Here is a 12,967-nt window from a genome sequence, read left to right as displayed (position 1 = left end):
TTTTGCCTGCCTGCCCCTGCCTGGTGGGGGTGGGGCTATCTTACTTCCGTAGTCGCTGCCACCCACTCACTGGATTCACAATCACAAGCCAACGTCTTCCTAGAGGTATCATATGGTGGGACCCCTCGGGATGATTCCCCAACCTGGGCCCCCCCGCCCCGTTCCCAGCAGTGCAGGAGAGTCACACAGAGACGTCTCCCTTACAACCCCCTCCCCCCCTAGCCCCCCGCAAAGTTTCAAGAGGTTTTTTGCCATTGACTTCAATGGCCCCATTGGTTATAATGGACCCGAATTTTTCGAGTTTTCCGAAAATTTTCGGATATCTATGGTTTACCGATATAGAAATTCGGGTTTTTTCGGGTTTCCCGAAAAAATTCGGGTTCAATAAACCCGAATCCGAATTTTACCGAATTTTTTTTTTTTGCACACCCCTAGTCTTTACTCATCTTAAAGGGCCAGCTAGAGGGGCTGGTTTCAAAGCTGGCAACCCTGTCCCTGTTTTAAGAAGTTGTTGTCGGAGGCAGCAAAACAGTCAGTCCCCACCCGCAATCATTAGCACCCCCCTCCTCTCCCCACCTCTGAACAGTTAGCCAGACAGACAGCACGAGGCATTCTCTTCCTGCCAAGCTCTAAGCCCCATGAGAACACCAGGTCTTGCCAGGGGTCCACCGTGGCCACACTAGCCTTGCCTCCGCAAGAAACAGAGAGCCCACCTGGCAGGCATGGCTGATAGCTTTTTCTGCCTCTGAGGCCATCAGGTCTGAGAGTTGCTTGCAGCCCCTCCCCCAAGCCACAGGTGGCTGGATGGAACACCGTTCCCCTTTCTCTCCAAGTCCTGTGGCAGAGGGAGGCATGGTGGCTACAAACAGCTCATATGCTGAGGAGGCCAGGCCACAGAGATGCAGCAGGGTGGCCTCACCAATTACCTCAGTCCTGGGTGTAGTAGGCCCTCACCACCCCTTGAAGCCTGCCAGATACCTGACACGAAGAGGAAACACCCACCACCACCACTTTACAGAGCCAAAGGTGTTTTTGGAGGCCATCTTGCTTTTGAGTCAATACGGTAACAAACTGGCTTTTCTAAGTCAAAGGCCAAATTACCGAACTTCCGACTGAAGAGGTCGTTCACTTGCTCTCTCAGCTGCCGGGCCTTCTCTACTTTGGAAGTTCTCTCGTCATCATCTGCAGGGGATTTCAAGACACAACAAGGATTTGAGGCGGGGATGGTCCCATTCGCAGCAGATGCTAACGCTGGCACAGCCCTTCTTTGAAAAGGAAGGAAGGAAGGAAAGCTGGCTCGGGTCAACCACGCTCCAGTCCCCAGCTCTGTTCCTCCCACTCCTTGGCACTCAGGGTCATGGCCGATAAAATCACAGCTCTAGCCTGGTCCAAAGGCCACTGATGCTCATGGAGGCAAGTGAAGGCGGAGGAGCTGAGCCAGGCACGCTTCCCAGCTCACGGCTCTTTCACAGGGCACTGCTTGGCAGCTGGGGCTGCTGCTCAAGTTTCTTCTCGTGAAGAGAGGGTTGTGGTGAGATTAAAATTGAGGAGAGGGGAAGGATGTAAGCTGCTTTGGGTCTCTCCCCCCCTCCTTTGGGGCAACAGGCGGGATATGAATAAAGAAATAGAATAAAACTATCGCTAAAGAAAGATTTTCAAACACAGCACAAGAAAAAAGGGCTTTATTATCTGACATGAATAGCCCAGGCAAGCATTTGGATGGGAGACCTCCAAGGAATACCAGGGCCGGGAGGCAGAGGCAGGCTTGTATCAGCCACTTCTCTGAATGCCCTCTGTGCCCCACTAGGGGTCACCATGACTTCCAGGCATGGGCACACATACACACACAATGGAAAAATACCCCAAAAAAGAAAGAAAAGGGCTCTAACAGAAGCCCAAAATCTCACCATAAAATCCTTAAATAAATAAACGGATGACTAAATAAATAAATAGTGTTTGATAGATGGGTTAGGTAAAGGTAAACGTTCCCTTGCTCGAAAGCCAGTCGAATCCGACTCTAGGGTTGCGGTGCTCATCTCCGTTTCAAAGCCGAAGAGCCAGCGCTGTCCGAAGACGTTTCCGTGGTCATGTGGCCGGCATGACTAAACACCGAGGCGCACGGAACGCTGTTACCTTCCCACCGAAGTGGTCCCTATTTATCTACTTGCAATTTCTTGCTTTCGAACTGCTAGGTTGGCAGGAGCTGGAACTAGAGACGGGAGCTCACTCCGTCATGCGGCACACTCGGGTCTCGAACTGCTGAACTACCGACCTTCCGCAGCCTGCAGTTCAGCGTCTTAACCACTTGAGCCACCGCAGCTCCCACAACTTTAGAACAACTAAAATATCTTAAGGAAACAAAAAACATTGTTGGGGGGAAAAAATCTTCTCAGGTAAAAGTTACATCAACTTCACATACAGCATCCCGTCATCTTACACCGACCTTTTTGGATAGGAAAGTACTATCCTTGTACTGCAGTTTGGGGGGCGGGGGCGGGGAAAGAGACAGGCTTGCCTATGGCCACCCTGTGAGTTTCTGGAAGAGGTGAGACTTTGGACCAGCATCCTCCTGATCCACAGCTCAGTCCCCTAGCTACACCAGCTGTTAAAACCCCCAAACTGGGCAGGGTACCTGGTATTGTCACTTGAATGATGTTAAGGTCTTCCACTCCAGCTGCTGTGTTCACCACTGGGTCGGGCACCCTGACTGGATTTACTGCAGTGTTAGACGAACTGGTTCTTCCTTGCAAAACACAGGAAATCAAAGTATGAGCACAAAATGTCTCAAGAGAAGCCAGATCAATCTCAGTTTTCTTCTTCATCATCATCATCGATTCAATTTATACCCCGCCCTCCCCGCCAAGGCAGGCTCAGGGCGACATGCATAAAATACATATAAATACAATTAAAATCTATCATAAAACGACAGTAAAACAACTCAATGATTAATTATTGACAAGTGCTGGAACATACTCAAATCAGCTGTGAAAGCAACATTTCTAGACTGTACAATAATAGTTAGGTGACAGTTATGATGTTGTTCTCACATCGGCTCAGTTTGGTCAACTCATTTATGCGGCGAGACAGGCTGACGATGGTAAAGCCAGGGCACAGGGTCACTCCTCGGTGTTTAAAGCGGCTCCTAGTCAAAGGCCTGGTGGAAGAGCTCTTTCTTGCAGGCCCAGTGGAACTGTAAGAGGTCCCGCGGGGCCATGATCCACCAGTACAGAGCCGCCACCAAGAAGGCCCCGGCCCTGGTTATCGCCAGCCTGACTTCTTTGGGGCCTGGGAGGGCCAGCCAGTTTTGGGCCCCTGAATGCAGTGCTCTCTGAGGAACATATGGGGAAAGGTGGTCCCTTAGGTATGCTGGTCCCTGACCATGAAGGCCTTTAAAGGTCAAAACCAGCAGCTTGAAGCAAATCTGGTATGCTATTGGTAGCCAGTGCAGCTTTTTCAGCACAGGTTGGAGTGCTCCCACATACAGAGACCCATCAGCAGCCGGGCCGCAGCATTCTGCACTAGCTGCAGCTTCTGGATTTGGGACAAGAGCAGCCCCATGTAGAGAGCATTACACTAGTCTAATCTCGAGGTGACCATCGCGCGGATCACTGTTGCCAAGTTGTTGCGTTCAAGGAAGGGAACCAGAACATAAGAGAAGCCAATGCTGGATCAGGCCAATGGCCCATCCAGTCCAACAATCTGTCACACAGTGGCCAAAAATACCAGGTGTCATCAGGAGGTCCAGCAGAGGGACCCAATCAGCCGAAGAGGGTAAAAGGCTGACTTGGCAGTGACTGCTACCTGGGCCTCCATTGTTAAAGAGGCCTCAAAGAGCACTCCCAGATTCCTAACCTCCGGCGCTGGCACCAACTGCGCCCCATCAAAGGTCGGAAGTGGGATCCCTGCCCTCGGGCCACCCCTGCTCAGGTACAGGACCTCAGTCTTTGTCGGATTCAGTTTCAGCTGACTCAGTCTAAGCCAACCAGCCACGGCTTGTAACGCCCAGTGTGGAGTCAGACTGGCCACCCAACAACAGATAGAGGTCTTCCTGAATAGCAAAACTTATCACAGACATCTAACATTTGAACCCAAGATTAACTGGTGCTTGAGGCAGCCACCAAAGCTACCTGGAGGACATTTTCAAGTAGTGAGACAGGGCAGTACTGAAATATGCCGGAAGACTTGCATAAGTGCCGTCCTGTCCCGCCAATCTAAAATGCAGAAGGCACTCCCTTGAAAGAGGGGCATTGTATGGTGCACAGCCTGTCTGCCTTCTCAGAACACTGTGATGACATAGCACCTCAGGAGGAAGGAGGAGGGGAAGAATACACCAGCCCCAAAATGCAGCTGTTGGAATGAGCTTAGAGAGGGAAAGCAGCGCAACAGAAGACTGGCCTCTAATGCTCATTCCTTCTTTGTTGCTTTGGAATGACACGTGACACATGGTCAGCTCAGCAAACAGCCAAGGTCTGTGTGCGTTCTGCGGAAACATCAACACCTGCAGATACGTAAAAGTGTGAAACAATTTAAGGAAATGCAAGTTCAAGGCTGTTAAGAATAGCTTCAGTCTCGGCCTGACTTTGATAGCCCAGGCAAGCCTGATCTCGTTAGAACTTGGATACTAAGCAAGGCCAGCCCTGGCAAGGAACTGGAAGGGAGACCTCCTTGGAATACCGGGACTCAGGACACAGAGGCAGGCAATAGCAAGCCACCTCTCTGACACTTCCAAACCCCACTAGGACTCGCCAGAAGTCACCATGACTTCCAAGCGTGCACATGCACACACACAAAACCCACACACACAAAAAAAATAGCTGCAATCGCAAATCATGGCTTTATTTTTGACTCTGCCCAATGCCTTCTCTGTGCCCTTTGACCATTTTATAGAACTGCCAGGAACCGGTCTGATACCATTACTGCCAGGACCATCTGGGACTTCGCCATGGCGTGAAACTCACTTTGAGGGCTTGGAACGGCAGGGGCGCTTTCTTTAATGGCTGCCTCGAACATTTCCGGCCTGCAGGGAAACACAAATGAAGTTATGACATAGGAATATAAAGAAGAAGTGAAATTAATAAAGCAAAACACAATTGCATGGTTTCACTTCTCTTCAAGTTCATGATAATCACAAGCCATGCAAGGTTATCGTGGCCCTGGGACCAAGGCAGCGGGTGCCTCCTGACAAGGGACTATTTTAAGTAGCCTGGGAGAAGGCCAGCACCATTCTTACTGCCCTACAATCACAATGAAACCCTCCTTGCTCCAAACTTTAGACACCACTCCCCCCCCCCAGGAAACCCAAAACCTTGTAAATTCTTTTCTCCCAAAAGGACAACAAGAACCCAAGGTGAAACTCTTAAGTGCTCTCTGCATCTAGTATACATTTATCTTCACTACCTGGGAAGAAGCCAGGGAGAATTCTTGAAGAAACACAAAATCCAGGCCGTGGGTTGGGGGGTGGGGATGGGAATTAAGAACTGTCTTAATTAATAAGATCAAAAGTTCCCCCGAACTTTTGGTGCTCTGCCTCTTGCAGTGACCATACAGATGCTTCTGGAAAGTCCACAAGTCAGGCATGAAGCCAACAGTCTCTTCTCTGTTCTTGATTCTTAGCATCTAGTACTCAGTGGCTGTACCGTTAACATGGAGGTACCCATGTTAACAGCCACATATAGATATAGCCTCCATGGACTTCTCTCAGCTACTGCAAGTTGTATCCGAGGATGAGGAAGGCCTTACTGCATAAAAAGGCGGACTCTCTGCATCCTTGTGATCTGGTGAAAACAGGTACAACCTCTTCCCTGCCCTGGGTGGATTACAGAGAGCACTTATGAGAATGTTACAAGCAGCTTATGTGGACGCAACAGCCACCCGTTTTCTGATTTCGTCTGACAGGTCTGTGATCAATGGGGGGCAGCCCTTACTTCAACCTGGGCCCCTGAAGGTCTCCCATTTCAAAGGTCTCCAAAACCTCCCCTTTTAAAGCCTGCTTTGCCCACAGTTCGCTCAGCATCACAGTGCTGGAGAAAGTATAAGCCGATCTGTCTTTCACATCTTATTCTTCTGGCAATACTGAAGAACCATTATGTAGTTTTAAGTCCAGAAATGCAACACGGCTACATATAAAATAACCACAATCCAACTAACTGAAAGCTTTTCCAAAGGATTCTACAGACTGATTTCCAGTTGGAATCGCTAACATTAATGATCTTGGATCGTTGGAAGAAAAAAGCAGCTTAACACATTAGGCTCCTTTATTTCCACCTGCAGCCCAGGAAATCCAGAAAATAGCTGGCATGGCCACGTTTAGTGGTATTACCTGGAGATCATCCAACTTAAAGGCATTCATTTTCCCCTTTTGGTTCAAGTGACAACAACCCCCTTTACCAAATGATTTGAACGTGATGTTCGTTAAGCCGAAACATTTCCTTTGCTCTGAGACCCAGAGTTATGAATAAAGTATTCTGTTCATATTCTTATTCTGAATGCTGGAAATAGGTTTTCCCCTTGATTTCTGGGGGCTAGCCATGATAACGGGATTAAAACAGCCTCCCTCTGCTGTTGATGGAAGAATCCAGCTGTCTAGGTTGCATTCTCTACTCATTTAAGCGGTGCAGAGGGGCAGCGCATGTGGGGTGCATGCATTTGGCTTACTTTTTAATGATAAATTTTATCTTAGCTTTGTTTCTGAGGATCTTTTCCAATCTTGGAATGCCGTAATGCCGAATGTAGACGGGCGCCGGAAGGGCACTCCCTCGGGCAGGCCTTCGACATAGAAATCTTCAGGGTAAGATTCAAAGAGTGCAAAAGGGACTTTCACGGGCTCCGTCAGGCCAAGAGCTTCCCCTACGATGACAACAAAAAAAGGTATCTTACAAACCTCTGAGAGGCTGGTTTGCCCTTGAGTCTTGCGCACTTCAAACATAGGACTAAGGTAAATGTGCAGAGGTAGGACATTTTCAAACATAGACCCAACCCCCCCACACACAGACACACATTTGGGCAAGCTTTCGGGGGGCCACTGGAGTGGAAAATGTTATCCTTTGGCCGCACCAGCCATTTAAAGGAGACAATCCCTATACAAATGTGATCCTCCCTCTAATGCTTCTACTGATAAGATACAGGAACACTGTAAGAATTCACCTCAGCCCCGTTTAAAAACAGACTGCAAGGATCAAAGTTTCACTGGCAAATGAGTATGAAGAAAACAAGTTTTAGGCTGATCCTTCATTGAGGAGGGGGTTGGACTAGATGGCCTGTATGGCCCCCTTCCAACTCTTATGATTCTAAATTAAGTCTACAGAACACAGGCTGTACCAAAAAAAGTTAAATTGCACAAAAATGCAAGGCCTCGCTATTCACGCTAATAAATGTATTGGTGGCAGAAGATGAAGAAGAAATCCCTCCCAACTAGAATTAGGGCACATTTCTTTCCGTTGTCTTCCTAACCAGTCAGTACCTCCCTAATACAAAAATTATGATGTCCTTGAAGGGTTCTGAGGCAGCTCTGTGGCTGTCAGGGGGGTCTTGAACTCCTAAAGCCACACTAATGGGGACGTTAAATTTCCCCCTGACGAAAACCTGTGGGAATCTCAGCATCGAGCCCCGAGACTATCTGTTCCAGCTCAGGAAGGGAAACAGTGGGCTGTGTGTGTCATAGATACTAACCAGGTACCAACGCAAAAATCGGAGCACGGTGTGACAAAAACACCTGGAAAGGACAATGGCTGACTCCCCCTCCCTGACCATCAAGTCTTGACTGTTAATCTGCTGCAGATCCTCACAGACAAACGTGAAGAGATGCACCCCTTCTGCCTCAACTGGGTCTCAGTAATTCATGCCAGGCCAGCCTTTTCTTCCAAGTACTGGAAGACAGCTGACTTCTCTGGAACCAGATATCTGACAGCACTTCCAGACCTGACAACTGACTGACACAACTACTCAGGCCCCGCTGGCTGACAGAAGGACTGGAATGAAGGACGGCCACAATGCATCACAGCCTCCTTCTCCTCCTATCATCTCCCTCTGCCCACCATCAACTGGACAGCAGTGCCAGCTTTTCCCTGGCAAACTCCAACCCCAAGCACAGACCTCCATGCCCCACCAACCACAGTCAAGCAACCGGATCTCCACTACCCCAAAGAGATTCAACTAGTCCAACTTTGCCTCTGACCAGTTGTGGCCAGAGGTTATATTCTAGAGGCTTCTTCTCTAGAAGGCTTTCGAGTGGCAAAAGCTTCTCTCCAGTCCTCAGATGTCCCAGGCTGCTACTGGATTCCACTAAGAGTCCAGTAGCACCTTAAAGACTAACGACATTTGTGGTAGGGTTATGAGCTTTCTTGAGTCACTCCTCACTTCTTCGCACGGTGACTCACGAAAGCTCATCCCCTGCCACAAATTCTGTCTTTAAGGTGCTACCGGACTCTTAATCTTTTCTACTGCTACAGACAGGCTAACATGGCTACCCATATTCATCTAACTGGATTCTACTGCTATTCTTTTGAAATCAAGGGGAGTGTAACATGCAGTTAAGTGATACAATACAAAGGGCAGAGGTCTGCCTTTCAAAAGAATATCAACAGAACAAGACCCAGGCCTTGAGCATACACAAAATAGTGCTTTGGACCAGTGTTCCCTCTAAGCTGAGTCAGTGTGAGCTGGCTCACAGTTTTTTTAGCCTCCGGCTCATACATATTTGTCTTCGCTCAGGAGGGATGGCTCCAGAGCAAACTAATTGATGCAAGAGCCAAATCACTCACTCACAGCTTTAATACCAGTAGCTCACCAAGTAGAATTTTTGCTCACAAGACTCCACAGCTTAGAGGGAACATTGCTTTGGACCTGTGAGCAGCCAAACTATATTCTCCCCTGAAGTGCTACACATGTGTATGTATTGGTGTTGGACATGCTTACCACATTTTTCATTAAAAAGGTTTTCAACTTTTTGCTTCAAGTCAGTGATCTTGGCATTCCAGGCCTCTGTCAAGAAAGCAGACAGGATCGATTATTTCTACTGACCAGGAAAGAGCCAACATTTACTGAAGGTCCAAGTGATGCATCCTTTACTGGTTTACTCAAGACAATACTAAAAAAACAGTAATAACCTGAATTTAAAAAAATGTCTTTCAAATCACTGCTGGAGGGCAGCCTTAGCGATGTGTTGGCACCAGAATGGTCCAGGGTGCCAGCTCCCTACCTTTATGGGGATCACTTACTAGGTCTACGTCTACCTTACCAAAATAACCCAGGCGGGAAACAGCAATGGTACATAAAGGCAGTAAGTAACTTCAATATGCAACAGCTGTCTAAATTTAAACTTAAATGGTGACTGCATGATTGCCCAAGAAGTCACAAGTACAACATTATCTTTTCCTTATGCTATAAGGCTTGGGACAAAAATAGCCTACATAAAAATCCAAAACAGACCTGCAGAAAGCTGCACGTGGACTCCAAATAAGCTTACTAAGTAGAGAGATGCTTGTCTATTACTGTCATTTACAAAATTTATATCCCACCTTTCTGCCTTTACAAGGGTCACCAAGGCGGCTAACAATTTAAAACGTACATGATAAAATACATTATAAAATCCTTAAAATACCACCCCCTCCCAAGCATACCTCATTAAAACAGCTTTCAAAAGAGTTTAAAAAACAGAGCTAAAAGACATATAAAACATAAAACGCTGGTTAGGAAGGAGGGATCATGGAGGGAGTGCCAAGCATTAAAAAAAAAACAATTCTTACCCATTGGCAAAAAATGGCAACAGAAGGGGACAGATGGCCCTGACCTGGATAGCCCCAGGCAAGCCCAATCTCATCAGACCTTGGAAACTAAGTAGAGCTGACCCTGGCAAGTCCTTGCAAGGGAGACCTCCAAGGAACACTGCGGCTCGAGACGCAGAGGCAGGCTATCAAGCCTCTTCTCTGAAAGATGTCCAAGCCCCCAGTAGGGGTCGCCAGAAGTTACTATGACTTCCAGGCATGCAAGCGCACGCATGCGCGCACACAAATACCCACCAAAAAAGAAGAAGAAGGGAAGAAGAAGAAGGGAAAGCTTAATCTCCCTGAGGAGAGAGTTCCAGAGTTTTGGTGCCGTGATTGAGAAGGCCATCTCCTGGGTTGCCATCCACCTAATCTCAAAAGGTGGGAGCACCCGAAGCACGGCCTCTGAAAATGACCCTAATGGTCAGGAGGGTTCGTCAGGGATTAGGCAGTCCTTCAGGTATGCTGGTCCCAAACCATACAGGGCTTCGAAGGCCAAGACCAGCACCTTAAGTTGTCCCCAGAAACAACTGGGCTGAGACTGGAGTGATACGGTCCCTACAACTCATTCCAGTCAGCATTCTGGCTGCAGCATTCTGTACCAAATGAAGTTTAAGAACGCTTTCAAAGGGCAGCCACACAGTGCCGATATTCTGTCCAGAAAAGGCTGCGGCTGGCCAACCGGTCGAAGAGGGTGAAAGGCACTCTTGGCCATAGCTGCCACCTCCTTACCCAGCAATAGGCCTGGGTCCAAGAGCACCCCCGGACTACAGACCTGTTCCTTCAAGGGGTGGGGCAACCCCATCAGAATCGGTGACAAGCCTGTTTCACTCCCAATAACCAGGCCTGAAACCAAATCGAAAGGGATTTAAGCAATTTGCCTCACCCAGGAAGGCTTGTTGTCCAGCCACCACCGCCAGCTTGTTGTCCAATCACCCTGCCCGAGAATGGCTGATAGTTACTGAGACCTTCTGGGTCAAGGGTAGGCACCAAGGCTGCGTTGACCACCTGTTTCTTAAGGAACCATTAACTACTTCTCAAACTCAGTCAACCAGTCGCCCCCCCCCCCAATCTCAGAAGATTTAAGAAACTCGAAAGGGCAAGGGTCATACGAGCAGGTGGTAGGCCTCAAACCTCCAAAGAATCCTGTCCACACCCTCAGACTGAATAAACTGAAAAATATCCAACAAGATTGGACAAGTCGGCACCCTGGCACAACCTGACTCTGTCACTGCTAACGCAGAGGCCAAGTTGGAATGGATGAGATTATATCTGCAAACAGTTGAGCAAAATATAGATACATAAAATACAAATATTTCAAAATAATAAAAGAACACGGTTAATAGCCTCAAATCGAGACAAGGAAAACCAGGAGTCAAACGTTTCATGGGGTCTGTGCCACTCATATGCTAAATTCTAAAACAGACTGACCGATATACTTTGTGTGTCCTGTAATGTTAAAAAAAAACCCAACCTGGCCATAGGTTTAGTTTCCAACAAAGCCGCCCAACTAGGAACTTCATTTTATAAATGGGAATCGCTTATATACAAGCAATAGGAGCATCATTGCCTCAAGACCTGATGTTACCTAGGAAGGTGTTACTTAAAGGAATTGCTTATAATGTTCAGTGGAAACAGTGACCGGGCACGGAGATGAGAAACCTGTATTCAAAAGGCTGCTGAGCCAGGAAGTGACTTTTAGCAAGTCACTTCAGTTCTCTACCAGTGAAAAGGTCATGATGCAACAAAATGGTGTTGTAAAATTCATTGCACATCCAAAGTGATACATACAAAAACAAGTTAAAAAAATATTTTCCAAAACTGAATTGCAGATGTGAGCCCATTAAAGCGCACCAGGTGAAGGGGAGTATAGAAATCCCTCCTCCCCCAAACAATTTGTGAAAGAACCAGGGTGGTCTCTCCTCTCATACTCTCTGACGACCCTTGACCCACCACCCGTGCTCATCACAGACTGACCCAAACGCCTGTCTTTCTCCCAAACCAGACTCAATCATGAAGCTAAAAGGCTGACATTCATGCCACTCGTCATGAGCATCACGCTGGGCATCCTTCAAAGCCATGTCGGGACACATGAAAAATATTCTTACAACACCATTATGTTGCATCATGACCTTTTCACTGGTAGAGAACTGAAGTGACTTGCTAAAAGTCACTTCCTGGCTCAGCAGCCTTTTGAATACAGGTTTCTCATCTCCGTGCCCGGTCACTGTTTCCACTGAACATTATAAGCAATTCCTTTAAGTAACACCTTCCTAGGTAACATCAGGTCTTGAGGCAATGATGCTCCTATCGCTTGTATATAAGCGATTTCCGTTTATAAAATGAAGTTCCTAGTTGGGCGGCTTTCTTGGAAAGTAAACCTATGGCAATGGCGAATTATCAGAAAGCTTCAAGATTGAGAAAGGAACAAGGCAAGGCTGTCCACTATCTCCACTATTATTTATCATGGTGTTGGAAGTGTTGAATGAAGCTATCAGAAGAAAAAATAAAATAACGGGACTGCAAGTTAAGAAAGAGCAATATAAACTGTTGGCATTTGCAGATGATGTGGTATATATATTAGAGAATCCAGTGAAGGCGGCGGAGGTATTGATGGAGAATATTAAAGAATACAGAGAAGTGGCAGGGTTTAAAATAAATCTGGAGAAAACTAAAATCATAGCAAAGAATATGGATGAGAAGCAGAAAAAAGAGCTTCAAGGGGTAACAAAATTTCAGATAGTGAAGAAAACGAGATACCTAGGAATTATAGTTACAAATAAATGCAGTGATTTATACGAAGAAAATTATAAAGTGTTGTTAAAAAATATGAAACAGGACTTGGAGAAGTGGGAAAATCTGCAATTGTCCTGGATGGGCAGGATGGCAGCAATAAAAATGAATATATTACCACGATGGATGTTTTTATTTCAAACTATACCTATATTGCAGAATCAAGCGTTTTTTAGAGAATTGGATAAACTGACAACTAAGTTCATCTGGCAAGGAAAGAAGGCGAGAATAAGGTTAAAAATGTTGCAGGATGTGAAAGGGCAAGGCGGATTTAGAGTATATTATAGAGCTGCGGCACTAGTTTGGATTAGAGAGTGGGTCACTCTTGAAGACACAAGAATGTTGCAAATTGAAGGACATGATTTGTTACTTGGATGGAATGCATTTTTATGGTATGAGAAAGCAAATTCCCA

General features: G+C 46.9%; 1 protein-coding gene across 1 annotated transcript in view; it reads right to left on the bottom strand.

Moving 5' to 3' along the window:
* Positions 1-1,101: 1,101 nt before the first annotated feature.
* Positions 1,102-12,967, bottom strand: part of GTF2I (general transcription factor IIi) — a gene marked incomplete at its 3' end in the record, with an annotated part of 79,004 nt that continues 67,138 nt past the window's right edge. The window contains 6 exon segments of the mRNA XM_015428060.1: positions 1,102-1,182; positions 2,633-2,743; positions 4,959-5,017; positions 6,655-6,722; positions 6,725-6,846; positions 8,914-8,979. Of these exon segments, the coding sequence (XP_015283546.1) occupies positions 1,102-1,182; positions 2,633-2,743; positions 4,959-5,017; positions 6,655-6,722; positions 6,725-6,846; positions 8,914-8,979 (507 nt within the window).

Source organism: Gekko japonicus, unplaced genomic scaffold (assembly GCF_001447785.1).
Source record: "Gekko japonicus isolate JY-2015 unplaced genomic scaffold, Gekko_japonicus_V1.1 scaffold677, whole genome shotgun sequence".
Classification (NCBI taxonomy): Eukaryota; Metazoa; Chordata; class Lepidosauria; order Squamata; family Gekkonidae; genus Gekko; species Gekko japonicus.
The sequence above is the reverse complement of the archived record's forward strand: the minus strand, read 5'-3'. Positions and strand labels throughout refer to the sequence as shown.